The 15843-nt window shown below is 42.6% G+C and overlaps 1 protein-coding gene across 4 annotated transcripts in view; it reads right to left on the bottom strand.

Annotated features, from left to right (window-relative positions):
* Nucleotides 1–15843, bottom strand: part of LOC122939835 (V-type proton ATPase 116 kDa subunit a3-like) — a 122017-nt gene that overhangs the window by 28191 nt on the left and 77983 nt on the right. For 3 of the 4 annotated variants that reach the window (XM_044296017.1, XM_044296018.1, XM_044296016.1), the window contains exon 20: nt 3875–4051. The exons of the other annotated variant lie outside the window; for it this stretch is intronic. In XM_044296017.1, the coding sequence (XP_044151952.1) occupies nt 3976–4051 (76 nt within the window). In that variant the 3' untranslated portion in view covers nt 3875–3975. Of the gene's footprint in view, nt 1–3874; nt 4052–15843 lie in introns of those variants that run through there. 4 annotated transcript variants of the gene reach the window in all.

The raw sequence follows: 15843 nt of genomic DNA, 5'->3' as shown, positions 1-15843 counted from the left end.
CCCAGCTGCCCAGAACACTGATCCTGAGCCGCTGGAGCCTTCAGAACTGGAAGTATTTACAGTCATTCACTGTACTCTACCAGATGTGTGGATTTTTTGTGTGTGTGTTGTGGTGGAGGGCGTGATTGCCTGCTAAGGTGTGGGAAGGCGGGGTCCCGGGGGCCCAAGTAAATTTTTGCCCAGGGTCCAATCAATATTAAAGACGGCCCTGATGCCAGGGCAGTATAAATACCCCATAAGTGACCCCATTTTGGAAATAAGACACCCCAAGGTATTCCGTGAGGGGCATGGTGAGTTTCTAGAATATTTTTATTTATTTTTTGGCACAAGTTAGCGGAAAATGATTTTGTAAGAGAAAAAAAAAAAAAAAAAAACATTTTCCGCTAACTTGTGCCCCAAAAAATATATATTCTAGGAACTCACCATGCCCCTCACGGAATACCTTGGGGTGTCTTATTTCCAAAATGGGGTCACTTATGGGGTATTTATACTGCCCTGGCATTTCAGGGGCCCTAAAGCGTGAGAAGAAGTCTGGAATATAAATGTCTAAAAATGTTTACGCATTTGGATTCCGTGAGGGGTATGGCGAGTTCATGTGAGATTTTATTTTTTGTCACAAGTTAGTGGAATATGAGACTTTGTAAGAAAAACCCCAAAAAAACGGAAAAAAAATTTCCGTTAACTTGTGCAAAATGTGCAAAAAAAAAAAAGCTTTTATGAACTCGCCATGCCCCTCAAAAGTGATCTTTATAGTGTCGCAGCGATTTTACGGTGTTTTTGCAGTGATCAGAAAAAAAAAATATTCTGTCACTGCGGTTGGGGCGGACTGAACGCAAGTGTGCGCACAAGATCAGGCCTGATCGGGCGAACACTGCGCTTTTTTGTAGAGCCTATAGAATATGTTCTATTCTTGTCCGCAATTGTGGACAAGAAAAAGGCATTTTCTATATAGTTCTGGCAATGTGCGGATCCGCAAAATGCAGAAAGCACATTGCCGGTGTCCGTGTTTTGCAGATCCGCGGTGTCTGTGCTTTGCATATCCGCGGATCCACGGATCCGCAAAACACATAAGGACGTCTAAATAGAGCCTTACAGGGGGGTGATCAGGGGTCAATAAGGGGTTAATAAGTGACAGGGGGGGGGGGGGTGTAGTGTAGTGTGGTGCTTGGTGCTACTTATTACAGAGCTGCCTGTGTCCTCTGGTGGTCGATCCAAGCAAATGGGACCACCAGAGGACCAGGTAGCAGGTATATCAGACGCTGTTAACAAAACAGCGTCTGATATACCTTTCAAGGGTTAAAAAACAAAACAAAAAAAAAAACGCATCTACAGCCTGCCAACGAATGATTGCCGCTGGCAGGCTGTAGATGAACTTGTTTACCTTCGGATCCTGTGAACACGCGTTCACAGGAAATCTCGCGTCCCGCGAGATGACGCGCCGGTGCGTCAAAGAGGAATAACCTGGCCGCCCACAGGGTGCAATCCTGCGTTAGGCAGTCGGATAGCGGTTAAGATGGTGGTTTTGCCCCAATCTCTTTATGTTCTCAGGAATTCCCTGGTTTGGATTGAGGACAAGTTCTACAAATTTCTTGAGAGGATGATGAACGACCTGCTTTGGAGAAAAAAGCCAGTGAGGTTGAAATGAGTGCATATACCATTGGAACAGGGAGGATTGAATCTTCCCTAATTCAAGGGTTATTTTATAGCTGGGCAGTTATTGTTATTTTGTCATTGGGAGGAAAGTCCTTTGTGTAAAAGCTTTGATAAATTGTTCAACCTTTGATAGCATGTTCACACTTCTGAAATCTGGGTGATTGATTAATGTTGAAAAAGAGTATAGAGTAACTGGGAAGTTATTTTCTAGAGCCTGGACAACTATCAGATGATGGATGAGGATAAAGGGGTCTCTTCAGTGCACTCCTCTTTGGCACAATTAATTTTTACAGGAGATAGATAAATTACTAGGTGATAGATTCTGGCAAAAAAAAGCAATATTTTTTATCTTTCACAAGTGGTGAAGCACGGAGAGGTACTTCCTCTTTCGCGTTTGGCACTATTGGGGAACTTAGGTAATCTAAGTTGGTTTCGGTACTGTCAGTTACGTTCAGCCCTTTTAAGAGTTAAGCAGGTTTCACTTTTAGAGATAGATACTTCTTCACTTCTGATTGTTGCGTTTGGAACCTCTGGTTATAGGGGTAAGATCTCCTAATTATACAAATTATTAATTAAGACACTTTTCCTTATTGTTCTTTCACCGGGTCAGAGGGCCTGGGAAAATGATTGTCATACAATGACTCAATTTGATATTACACATAGAGTCTATATCACTCCGACTTGGCTCAATAAATGTGGTTTACGAAAATCCTCAAGCTGCCCTCGGTGTGGATCACATGGGGCAGACTTCATGCACATCCTCGGGTCGTGTCCAGATTTAGGATACTTTCACACTGGCGTTTTGGCTTTCTGTTTGCGAGATCCATTTAGGGCTCTCACAACCGGTTCAAAACTGATTAGTTTGGCACTAATGCATTCTGAATGGAAAAGGATCCGCTCACAATGCATCAGTTTGCCTCCATTCCATCTCCATTCCGCTTTTGTGTCCGTCTGACGAAACTGAGCCAAACGGATCGGTTCTGACACACAATATAAGTCAATGGGGACGGATCAGTTTTCTATGACACAATAGAAAACGGATCCGTCCTCCATTGACTTTCAATAGTGTTCAGGACGGATCCGTCTTGGCTATGTTAAAGATAATACAAATGGATCTGTTCTGAACGGATGCAGACGTTTGTATTATCTGAACGGATCCGTCTGTGCAGATCCATGATGGATCAGCACCAAACGCAAGTGTGAAAGTACCCTTAAAAGTATAATGGGACTCAATTTGTAATTGTAGGAGCTCTAAAGAAAAATGGTTCAAGATATGGGGAGATTGGAAATGGTAGGTTCCCTCCTCTGAGACTTTTTCCCCCTTCTTACCCTCTCCATTTATTTATTTTTACAATTTTTATAAAAAAATAAAAATAAAAATATAATCTTTATCCAATAATGATAAATACCCAGCAATTTTCTTTCAAGGAGTATAACAATTGTTCTATCACCTTTGTGTATATATTTGATCCTCTGTGTTGCATGTGATAATATATACATTGGCAGTATCAGAAAATCATTGAAAGTTTAACTTTTAGTTAACACTTTTCCTGTTGGCTGCGATGGCCCAGTTTACAAGACTGTGTAGTGAAAAATCTCACTGTATGGGTCCATTAACATGTCCGTATGAAAATGCCACACATCGCCCGCACTCCCATAGAAAATGCCTTTTCTTGTCTGCAATTGTGGACAAGAATAGGACATATTAAATTTTTGGGCGGAACGGAAGTGGTGTGTCAGATTTGTCTTATGTTTTTCCTTGACCCTCTTTATGCTCTACAACATTGACTTTTATATGTTACATAGAAAGTACTGGCTTAACTGGGTGAGAAGCCTAAGTCAAGATTTGGGGGGTACTATCTCTCCTTGTAGAGAGAGCACCTTAATCGGCATGAGGAGACTTATAGGCCATACATGCTCCTCTGGGGTCATACATTGACTAATAGGATAGCTGCCTTACATCTTGTGGCATTGGAGGAATAGCTTATTTAGAGCTAATTTGCAACCCTTTTTTCCCCAGATTTCTAGAGAAGCATGTATGGCTTATAAGGCTCCTCACGCCGATTAAGGCGCGCTCTTGCCCCAAGAAGAGATAGTACCCCCCCAAATAGTATAATGTAGACATGATGCTGGGCAGTAACAATTGTTGTGTTGCCAAAGAAGCAGAGATGTGTAATTACAGCATGATATCTAATGCACATCATAAAAGGGTACAATGCAATGCAATGCTTAAAATAAGTTTATTTTGTGCAGCAGACTACATAGAAGAATTCCCCAATTCACCAATTCCCTTTGGTCAGAAGTATAGAGTCTTTGGACGTCTTAGAAGAGCATCTCAAAGCAGAAAGGAGTAAACATGTACCCACTGCCAGTGTAGAATTTGTTCTGGAACTCCACCCTGTAGAAGACACCATTTTTTCATTTTTAAGTTCTTTGTTATAAAATAATTATATGACTGATAATACAGAATCACACACATATGTATGAATAATAAAACAAGGGAAAAAAGACAAACATAAGTACTAAAAAATACAGTATTTTGAAATAAAAATGCCAGGCTGCCATTTCCAAATCTATCTTATCCATTTACTAATGGAGAAACAGCATCCATTCCGGTTGTGAAACATCTGTGCAGCTAAACCATTTTAATGTATGTCTTTCATTACATCAAGTAAAAAGGAAAGAGCATCCCTCGGCGCAAGGAACTAACCAATTGCCGATGATGTATCTTCAAAAGGTATTTATTGCAAACACACAATGTGTTTCAGGGAAAGAATCCCCTTCATCAGGTGAAAAATATTGCATAGCAAATGGACAAACATGCTGGGTATATATACACACATAAACGGTCACATGTAGGTGAGGTCAAGGGGAAGGTGGGCGTCACCTCAAAAGTCTCCCCAAACTGGAAGCATAACAATAAATATACAAACTGGTGAACCAGGATATCATGTACTCTGGATCTTATCACTTTTGTATTTACTTCTTATTCCTTTATTTATATTGCATATTTATGTCATTTTTATATATATATATATATATATATATATATATATATATATATATATATATATACACACACACACACTTTTCAGTCCGGTAGAGATATGTAGGAAATGAATTCCTCCTTTTTCCCCTCCCCTCCCCTCCTCTTTTTCTTCTCTTCTGTTTCTTTTTTCCTTTAATGCCCAGGTGGACCAATCATCCCTAGTGAAGGAGGACAGCACAAGCACCTCCTACCAGATTGCTGGCCGCATCATGAAGGCGGCATGACGCCCGATCTCTCTGCCTGCCGAGCCGCTCTTCACGCTGGTCTGAAAGCGTCCAGTCTCATAGCAACGTATTTGCATGGCAAGTCACATGATCGGACTCGCGCTCATGTGACCCTGGGTGACGCTGTTCCTCCTCCTTTAGAGATCGGCTGTGCCTCCAAGCAATCTGCATACTTGTTAATGACTAAAATATAATTATATAGTAGCCTGCAAGTCCTTTGGCCCCCCTTTGGCCCAATAAATATAAGTACATATCCTGGTTCACCAGTTTGTATATTTATTGTTATGCTTCCAGTTTGGGGAGACTTTTGAGGTGACGCCCACCTTCCCCTCACCTACATGTGACCATTTATGTGTGTATATATACCCAGCATGTTGTCCATTTGTTATGCAATATTTTTCACCTAATGAAGGGGATTCTTTCCCCGAAACGCGTTGTGTGTTTGCAATAAATACATCATCCGCCATTGGTTGGTTCCTTGCGCCGAGGGATGCTCTTTCCTTTTTACTTCATTCCAATCCTCCGTGTGGGCCTAGGCACGCCTATCCAAGGACACCTGCATCTGTGACTGCATACCTACCTTCACATTGGGGATTAAACTTATCTCTGACACGTCCAAATTAGTGTTGTGCCTATCATTGCACAACCCTAAAAGGTGAGCCTCCTATATTGGAGTACATTTCATATTTCCAAACATTTTTACCCTATGGTGCGCCCTGTTTTTCTGTTTATACATTAAACAACCTGCCTTTATACGTCATTTTATTACATCAAGGTAGCCTCGTTTGTGTGGCTCCCTACTGTAATTTGGCTCAGGGCAACCACCGCCACCCAGCAACCCAAAAAAAAAACTGCTGTCAGGGTAATGCAGTACCCCAGAACAGGGGGTATCTGCAAATGGTTTGTTATTTAATGTTATGCAATATTATGCTATGTATTGTCATGTTATTTATTATGACCAACATAGCTGGGTATGGATGGCACACCCAGGGTTAATAATCCTGGCTCAGCCCTTTGCAGGAGTCAGCTAAGTTAGTTTGTTTAGACTAGAGGTCAGAGATGAAGAAAGCTGTGCCTTATGCTCCCTCTTCTTAGGCCCAGAAAGCACTGCAAGATCCACAGAGAGAAAATAAAGAATGAAGAAAATTTTGAATCTGCATGGCCAAGCATTGGAGTCAGCAAGGTAACCTGCTATTACAGCCATTCTTTTCCACTGTGGGGGACACTGTTAAGACACCCTTCACACCTGGACTGATACTGGCCAGATGTGCCTCCAAGACCCTGTATCCCGCAGTCAAAGCTACAGCCATTATTGCCAAGGTTACTACTGCTATAGATTCAACTGAAAGAGACTTTAGCAGGACGTGGCCTGACCGGCAATGTAGAGAGTCCATGGTGCAGAGCTCCTGGTTATATTCCTGCACTTTATTGTCTACCCGTCTCCTGCCTGGAGAGAGGACCGACACTGCTCAGAAGCCTCCCTAGACATAGGGCGATATTCCGGTCGCAGTATGACCCGTCAGAAGCAGAAGGAGAGTAGAGACAGCGGCATGGACACGCAGAGTAAACAAAATGGCGCAGCACAAACTACCAAACTTTCTGATGTGGCGGCGAAGCTGGGGAAGTTTGCCCGTACCTCAGCTGCTGCAGTGAGTGATCCGGTGCCTGATGCTGAGATGTCTGGTGAGGTGAGCGGAATCCTTAGAAGCAGCCTCATATGCCTCGGTAACACAGCAGAAGGTGGGTCCAGAGTTGCCGCCAGAAGTGGCGCCCATACCCGAACCTAACATAGCAGATGTGTATAAGATGGTAGCGCAATGCAGCACAGCGCTCACGTCCCTAAATGCTAATGTGGGAGGCTTCAAGGAAGAAGTTTTATTGATAAGACAAGACATGCAGCAATTTAAGGAAAGAGTTGGAGAATTGGAGGGTCGCGTTAGTGACACGGAGGACCAGCTACCACCTGTCAAGAGAGACTTGCAGCGTGTTATACATAATGTGTCTCTGCTAATATTGAAATCAGATGATTTGGAGAACCATCTGAGACGGAATAATGTGCGATTTATTGGGATCCCGGAACGCACTGAGGGCTCAGACCCTGTTTCTTTTATGGAAAAATGGCTGGTGGACACTATGGGGAAGGATAAGCTATCCACACTCTTTGCAATAGAGAGAGCACATCGCGTGCTATTTCGCCCTCCGCCTCCGGGGGCGCCTCCAAGACCTCTCCTGATCAAGGTTTTACACTACAGAGACCGGGATGCCATACTCAGAGCAGCCAGGAACAACCCGGGCATCCAAATTGGTGATAGCCGTATCCTGATGTTCCCGGACTTTTCTGCCGAAATACAGAAATGGAGAGCAAAATTTCTGGAGGTCAAGAAGCGATTGAGATTGTTGCAGTGGCCTTATTCCATGTTATACCCGGCAAAGCTTAGGGTGGTGGCGAATGGATCAACACATATCTTTGAGGATCCGTCTGAGGCGTGTCAATGGCTGGACACTCATGAACATGACCGGCGTGGCAACATTACCTGAAGAGACAGTGATTCATTTGATGGGACTGTTCTTGCTATACAAGTGTTCATAAATTGATACCCCGCACTGAAAGTTATACCTTTGTGGGATGTTTGTCTGTTTTCTTAAGGAGGGAGGGAGGATACATATGATGTCCTTTAACTGGATATGTTTAATGATATGTGGGCTGTTATGTGTTTGGGGGGGGGGGGGACTAACCCATTTGCACATCCAGGTTGAAGCGCCTATGCTGCTATTTGAGCAACTGCTTTGTCATCTGTGCCTATATCGTTAACTCATGACGGTTAGGTTCACTTTGTATGTCTATAGTGTACCCCTGTTATTGGGTCTATAACTTGCAATATGGTTAGGGAAGTTAAGGGTCAGTTGGGGGGTGTGGGTAAAGGGGCAGGCTCTACTATTAATGGGAGGTTCCTTTCGGGTTGTTGGCACTGGCTTTTATATCTGCATACGAGTCATCATAATGTCTTCTGTTAAAATTCTTGCGTGGAATGTGAGAGGAATGTCACAGGTGTCTAAACGAGCGGCTATCTTCCATGCCTTGAAAGATATATAGCCGGCTATTCTGTGTTTATCCGACACCCACTTGACTGCTGTTAAGACGCATGGATGTGTTGTGAATTTCACTCTACATACTCCACGCATGCCAGAGGTGTTAGTATTTTAGTGCATAGATCTGTTCCGTTTGTTGCCCAAGAGACATATATTGACGATGATGGTAGATTTATATGTATAGATTATCACATTTTTCAATTCAGGATTATTTTGGTGGCGGTGTACGTTCCCCCTCCATATTCAGCTGAAATTATGAGGTTGATTATTACAATTACATCTAAATTCCAGCAAGTCCCTATATTAATTGTAGGAGACTTTAACATGTATATTGACAGCTCCTTGGATAAACTCCATAATGGGCTGGCAACGTGCACTGCTACCCTTACTTCTTTGGCAAGACTGCTTTCGGAAATGGATTTGTGTGATATCTGGAGAACCCTAAACTCTGGTAGGAGTCAGTATACATGCTACTCATCCTCACATAGCTCCCTATCCAGAATAGATTTAGCAATCGGATCCTCATTCTTAGTAACACTGACAAAGGAGAGCTCATATTTGCCTCGTAATATATCTGACCGTTCCCCACTATTGATTACATTGGAAGTGGGGAGGCATCTATGCGTTACTCGGCATATCTGGCGGTTAAACCCATTTTGGTTATCAATAGTGGATACAGGAACTGATATTTCTAGGGCCATTACTGACTTTCTGTCCATTAATGTGGGCACAGCGTCGGTGGCAATGGTATGGGATGCCTTAAAGGCATATGTTAGGGGATTATATATTAAATATATTATCATTAAAAAGTCTAAGAGCCGTATTCTGGATAGGGAGCTTTCAGATAGAGTTACGCATTTAGAAGCTACATTAGTAGAACAGCCCACATCGACTAATGAGGCACAGTGGAAGGAAGCTCAAAAGCTGTTGAAAGAACATATACAGACTAGGGCGGAGGATAAACGTCTTTTTGTGTCTCAGAGATATTTCGCTGAAGGAGAGAGTGCGGGCCACTTGTTAGCTATTGTGACTAAAGCACAAAATTGTCCCTCCTGTATAGCCTCAATTAGAGGAACTGGAGGGCGATTAGTAACGGGAGATGAGAACATCCTGGGAGAATTTTATACTCATTTTGGGGAGGTGTATAAGTCCAGGTTGGTCACTAATGCGTCGGACAGATCCAACTATTTAAAGGGGATTAACATCCCTGTCTTATCTGAGGAAAATAAGTTGCTTCTTGATGAAGATATAACTCTGGAGGAACTGGAGATGGCGCTGAATTCCATCCCCAATGAACAGGCCCCTGGTGGCGATGGTCTCCCTGGGGAATTCTATAAGAAATATGGGGAATTACTACTTCCACACCTGCTAGCGGTTTTTAAAGATGCGTATCGAGAGGGTAGGTTGCCCTGTTCTATGAGAGAGGCGATAGTAGTGGTGATAACCAAGCCCGGCAAGGACCCCTCTCTGGTAGACTCCTACAGGCCCATATCTCTCCTGACAGCGGATGTAAAACTTCTGGCTAAAGTTCTGGCCAATCGACCAAGTAGGGTCATTCAAACTATTATCCATGATGATCAATCTGGATTAATGCCTGGAAAATCTACGTCTCTGAATCTTAGGCAGCTATTCTTGAATCTTCAGTTGGAGGGAGGAGATGGACAGGACAGTAGAGCTGCGGTGGTCTCACTTGACTCTGCCAAAGCTTTTGACAGCGTCGAGTGCGGATATCTTTGGGCAGTCATGACTAGGATGGGCATCGAATCGGGGTTTTTAAAATGGGTCAAGCTCCTGTATTTTGAGCCTAGGGCTAGAATTAGAGTGAATGGTCAATTATCACCTGCGATTGCTCTGGAGAGGGGGACGAGACAGGGCTGTCCGTTGTTTCCCTTATTGTTTGCAATAGCAATAAAACCATTAGCATGTCTTTTAAGATCTACACCGCTGGTGAGGGGGCTAGTGAGGGGTTCTATTGAAGAACGCGTATCTTTGTATGCGGACGATATGCTGATTTATGTAGGTGATCTAGCTGGTTCCATGGATTCTATAATCTCTATAATATTGCAATTTGGTGACCAATCTGGACTTCTCATAAACTGGGATAAGTCAGTGATCCTCCCAGTATCTTCTCAAATGCAAGCCTGTCATGCCAATTTCTCTGAGTTCAAGGTGGTGCAATTGTCTAAAAATATTGGAGTGATAGTGTCGATGAACCCTGCAGATTATATCTCTAACAATCTACTACCTTTAATTGGAAAGTTTAAAAGTAAGATTGCCACATGGCACAAACTGCCTTTATCATTAGTAGGTAGAGGGAACTTATTGAAAATGATCCTAATGCCTGAGTTGCTATATATTTTGCACAACTCTCCTATATGGATCCCTGCGCATTATTTTCATAAATTACAACAACTGTTTTGGTTCTTTATATGGAAAAATAATAGAGGCAGGATCAGATACAAAGTATTGCAGAGGAATAAAGATGCAGGTGGTCTGGCCTTGCCTAATCCTATGTTATATTTCTTGTCAGCCCAACTACAGCATTTTAAGGGGTGGGGAGTGTTAGGTTACCTGGGAGGGAAAAATGGCAGACTGATGGGTTGGGCATCGAATAGATCTCCCCCACTGGCAGCTATAGAAGGAGAGGTAAAAGGAGAAATTGGGCGTATTCCAACTTTACAACTCATGAGGAAGGTATGGAGCAAGGCAAAAACTATCTTAGGAATAAAGGGGTTAATGAATATCTCGCCTCTATGGCACAATTCTATGCTCCATGAACTGGGTGGCCTGAATTGATTCTCCCAGTGGAATAATAAAGGTATATGGAACTTAGGGCATATTTATTCTAATGGGATCTTAAAGAAATACCAGCAGCTGTGTTCTGAATTTGGGCTGCCCTCTTCACAGTTCTATAGAGATCTGCAGCTCAGGCATGCATTGGAAGCCCTATCCAAAACAGCCCCGATGAAGTTTGTGTCCAATCAAACGTTAGGTGTGACGGTTAATGCAGGACCAGTAAAGGGAGCGATCTCCACAGAATATCAAGCCTTATTAGAAGCCTTTCTTAGGGGATATCCTCTTAAAAGTAGACAACATTGGGAACGAGATGTGGGTGCACTCACAAATGAGCAATGGGCGGAAGTGTTAGACATCACCCCCGATTTATCTCTTAGTGAAGCGGCACGTCTTTCTCATCTGTACTTAATACATAGGGTGTACAAGGCCCCGGTGTTTTTACATAAAACAGGCTGTAGAGATAGTCCGACTTGTCCAAAATGTGGAAGTGCTGAGGCGGATCTACTACATATGTTGTGGGCTTGCCCTTCACCGACATCGTACTGGAAGGCTGTACTACACCTTATAAACAAGGTATATAGTGCTAGTCTTACCCTAGACCCTAAGCTGTGCCTATTGGGTATTATGCCAGAGGATAACTTGGTATAGGGAGAATGCTATACCAAGCAAGGAAAGCGTTGGCGGCAAAATGGATCCAACCAGTGCCTCCAGATAGCTCAGAATACGTCGCTAGACTAAACATGGTGATTCGCCTAGAAAGGGGGATTTATCAAAAAAGTAAGAATCTGTCCAAATTTGAGGAGATATGGGGAAGTTGGATCGATAAATCTGGATGCTGTAGTTCTTGGTTAGCGCTTACAAGAAAATTTCTGTGTGTTAGGCGAGTTTATTGAGCGTGGAAGCTACTAATGATTTCGGAGTATGAATGAGGAAGGGGAGTGGGGTAAGTTCTCAATGATTGGTATGTGTGATGTGTATATGCCATTGGTTGAGATACTCTATGGGTTTATAGACTACTGGAAAATGGAGACGGGTGATAGTTTGCTAATGGTTATTGCGGTGCCGACACCCCAGGGGTGGAGATGAAGGAAGGTTGATGGTAATGTGTCCTGCTTTGGTAGGGTCTGGGGTTTAAGGGGTTACTTGTTAGTGGGTGGTTTCATTTCTTACCTTAACAATATCTATACTGTACGACTTTATGCTTAGTTGTATGTCTCTACTGTGTAGTCATATGGTTTGTAATGCGTCTATGATATATGCATGATAATGGATGTACTTTGTCAACAAAGTATGTCATAATGATGTTAAAAAAAAAAAAAAGTCTGAAAATGGATATTAAGAGATATCTGATTAAAAAAATAAAGAGCCTTTAGCAAGATTGTGTATAGAGATGGTCATAACTCCCATACTTGCTGAAGCCATACACCATTATCTGGAAGAGAACTTCACCGTTTACTGATGGAACAGTGACTATAGTTGGATGTATTACAACTCCTATTTTGCACACTACATGCCCTGCCTTGCACTCATCCAAACACCGAACATCAAGGGCAGCTCAGCTATCATCAGACAGGAGCCCCAGAATCAGGGTGTGCACTGTGGTAAGAAAGGGTACCGCATGGCCCTAGGGAGCAGTTGTGTGAGGAAAGCCACTGTGATTGACTGACAGCCACAGCCACTGCTACTCCCTTCCTTTGCTCAAGCTCCTCCAGGGCCACTGCACTAAGCCCCATTGACACAGGGCCCCATCAACCCACGGGTACAGCATCACAGTATAAACAGTCACCATGCTGCACTGCTGTATGTGGACAGATCTCAAAAGCTCACCTTTCTATTTGGTCTCAGAAGAGGCCACCTTGACATGGTGAATGGGCCGGTGTATTTTGATCAAAATGTATACAAAGTGCCTTGTGTACTAGTTTATAAATTGTGCTGACGAGTAATAGAACAATGGATGGCACGTGGATGTGCAATCCATACTTTTGTGAGAAATTTCATGCATAATTAAGTAAAGCAGAACTGAATAAATAAACATTATATAGAAGTAAAATCATGTGTTAACTCCATGTACATCCAAACCCACTTTAAACCCTTGGCCTGCCAAGGATGTATGTCATACATCCTTGCAGGGTGGCAATTCAGTAGCCAAGTACATACCTGGTATATCCTTGCTACGCATGAGTGGATCTCATGCTGTGCAACAGCCACGATAAATTGCGAGTTACCGGCAGAAAACAGGTTGAGGAATGAAAGCTAAGTGCTCTAGATAACAATATATTGTGGCAAGAGCTTCAATCATGTTTTAAAGCTGAATTTGTTAGCAATAAAACAAGATCTGACCTGAATGTCTAGTTCTTACAAAACAAAATATGACATAAAGCAGCCCTACTCCTCTTCAGCTGGCTGAGATGTCAGCCAGCAGAGGGGGACAGTGGGGGAAGTGCCGACAGACTTCACAGGAAGAGACATAGCTTGTCTCACTCCTGGACAGTACATGTCCCCAAGGGGAGTAGAATATAGACTTCTGTGCTATCAACCCCCTGACCTTATCAATCAGAAAGCATATATGCACTCTGATAGTTACATACAGTATGAGGGTTTTTCCCGCCAAAAAGGAATACTTGCTCATCTAATCGCCCCTCTGTGCCCAATTTGGCTGGCTATTGACGCTGTGACTCAGACCTTTACCAGCGTCCAGATCATAGCACCCAATAAGTTACACTAAGACACAACAAAACACACAAACATCAATAAAGTTAACATTTTACACTGTCCATATCTGATCTATAGAGTAAAATATGCAGACTACTTCTCTACTAGAGATGAGCGAATTTTTTTTAAATTAGATTCGCTGATTTTTTGGGGAAAATTTGGTTCCATCCGAATAAATTCGCAGCAAATTATGTTAAAAAAAAACAGCTATTTCCTAGCTGCAGAGAGCCTGTATAGTGGTGTAGAACACTGTGCCTTGCAGTAACACGCATAGGGAGTCTGCTTTGGTAGTGAAATAATACTGCGAGTCAGTACGACAAGCACATGACAGGTGTCGCTCTTAGAATCACTGCACACTTCACTTATCTGGGCAGTCACAGGGCCAAAACTGACCAAATAACTCTAGTATGAACTCAGCCTTACAGGTCAATGTTAGCGGCAAGAAAAAGCACACACCTTTTACACTGTCGTCAGCTGATTCCACATAGATGTCTACAGAAGTTCTTTTACAAGTTGATACAAGTTGTGCCCCCATGACAGAGTGGAGAGGGTGTCAGGAGTAAGTTTGTGTTTTAACCTTCGTCTGATCCCTCATAAGAACACCCAAAAAAATGGACCCTGTCTTTTGAGAATCCGCCTTCACTCAGTCAGCAATCCATCAGTATTGCTAATGCCAAAAAAACAGGAGTGGATCCAAAACAGATGACACGTGAATGGAATATTTGCAGGTCTTCTGTGTTTTGTACCCACTTCTGCTTTGGGCTACCAAATCACAAAAAATGTATTTAATAGTTTTTGAACGGGGAGAAGAAGAGTTTATTTAAAGGACAACTGTCGCATTTTTATTTTTTTTTGACTATTGGATTTTGGTGGGCCCTTTTTTAATTTTCAATTGTTTAATAAATAACCCCTAAAAGCCACATTTTTGTCCCCAGTATTGGCTATTGTTACCCGAGATTAAAATCTGGTTACTAGGCACCCACGTCTACCAGTTTGCTCAGAGGAAGACGGTGGACGCACAGCTGATACCAGTGCCTGGGCTGTGTACACTTTTCCACATCCCTGCGCTTGCCAGGCGCTCCCTCAGCAGTGCTGGAGAATGGGGGAGCCGCTCAGCAACATGTGGTAAGAGGAGAGCTTTGAGGACTACAGGCTTCGGCCAGACCTGGGAACTTCACTGCAAGACTCCCCTATACAGTGCTGGTCTTCACTAACTTCACTGCAGGCATCCTATGGATTAACCCCTGCATGACTGCATGGCTTCACCAACTTCTCTGCATCCTACAAGTAACCCCTGCATGGGTTCAGTAAGTACAGCCTCCCATAACCTTGTATTAACCCTTAAATGGCTTCACTAAGTGCAGCCCCCCCATAACCTTGTATTAACCCCTGCATGGGTTTACCAAGTGCCACCCCCCATTACCCCAAATTAACCATTTAGTACCACACATGGCTCTGCTTTTCCTATACATTGTATTAACCCCTTAGCCCTACACCTGGCTCTGCTCTTCCTACAGTATTAAACCCTGCCGCACAGTCAGTAACCTCCATATATACTGTACCATCTGTATACAAAGTTCAATGCAAACATTTGGGAAGGGCTCTGGTTACTGGCACTTTTGGGGGCTATTGTTACTGGCACATTTGAGGGGGGGCTCTTGTTACTGGCATATGATTGGGGCTATCTATGGGGGCACATTTTACTGGCACAAAACAAAATATTCATAAGTGGGAAAAAAAGTTTTACTTTTTAGTTGCCATATTTTGATCCCTATAAAACTTTTTCGTAATTATGTGTACGGAGCTGTGTGGGGGGCTAATTTTTTGCAGCGCAATCTGATCTTTTCGTTGATACCATTCTGGGGTGTGTATGACTTTTTGATCACCGTTTATTTAATTTTTTTTTGAGGAAATGAAGCATGCAAAAATGGTGAATCGGCCATTTGGACACTTTTTTCTGGTTTTCTGTTTACCGGATGAGGAATTTTTAAAAATATTTTTATGGTATGGGCGTTTTCGCATATTGAGACACCCATGATGTGTATTTATTTTTATTTTTTTCATTTTGGCAAAAGAGGGTTGATTTGAACTTTTATATGTTTTTTTTTATTGATTTATTTTTAAAACGTTGGTTTATTTTTATTTTCACATTTTGGTATAGTTCCCATAGGGAACTATAACATGCAATCATTAGATTGCTATTCTTATACATTCCAATGCAATAGCATTGGAATATATGAGAAAATCGCATATTTCCTATGGAGCCTATTACAGGTTAGGCTTCATAGGAAATACTATGCAGCAGCCTGGGTTTCATTC

This window comes from Bufo gargarizans, chromosome 6 (assembly GCF_014858855.1).
Source record: "Bufo gargarizans isolate SCDJY-AF-19 chromosome 6, ASM1485885v1, whole genome shotgun sequence".
Taxonomy (NCBI): Eukaryota; Metazoa; Chordata; class Amphibia; order Anura; family Bufonidae; genus Bufo; species Bufo gargarizans.
This window is presented reverse-complemented; position numbering and strand designations above follow the sequence as displayed.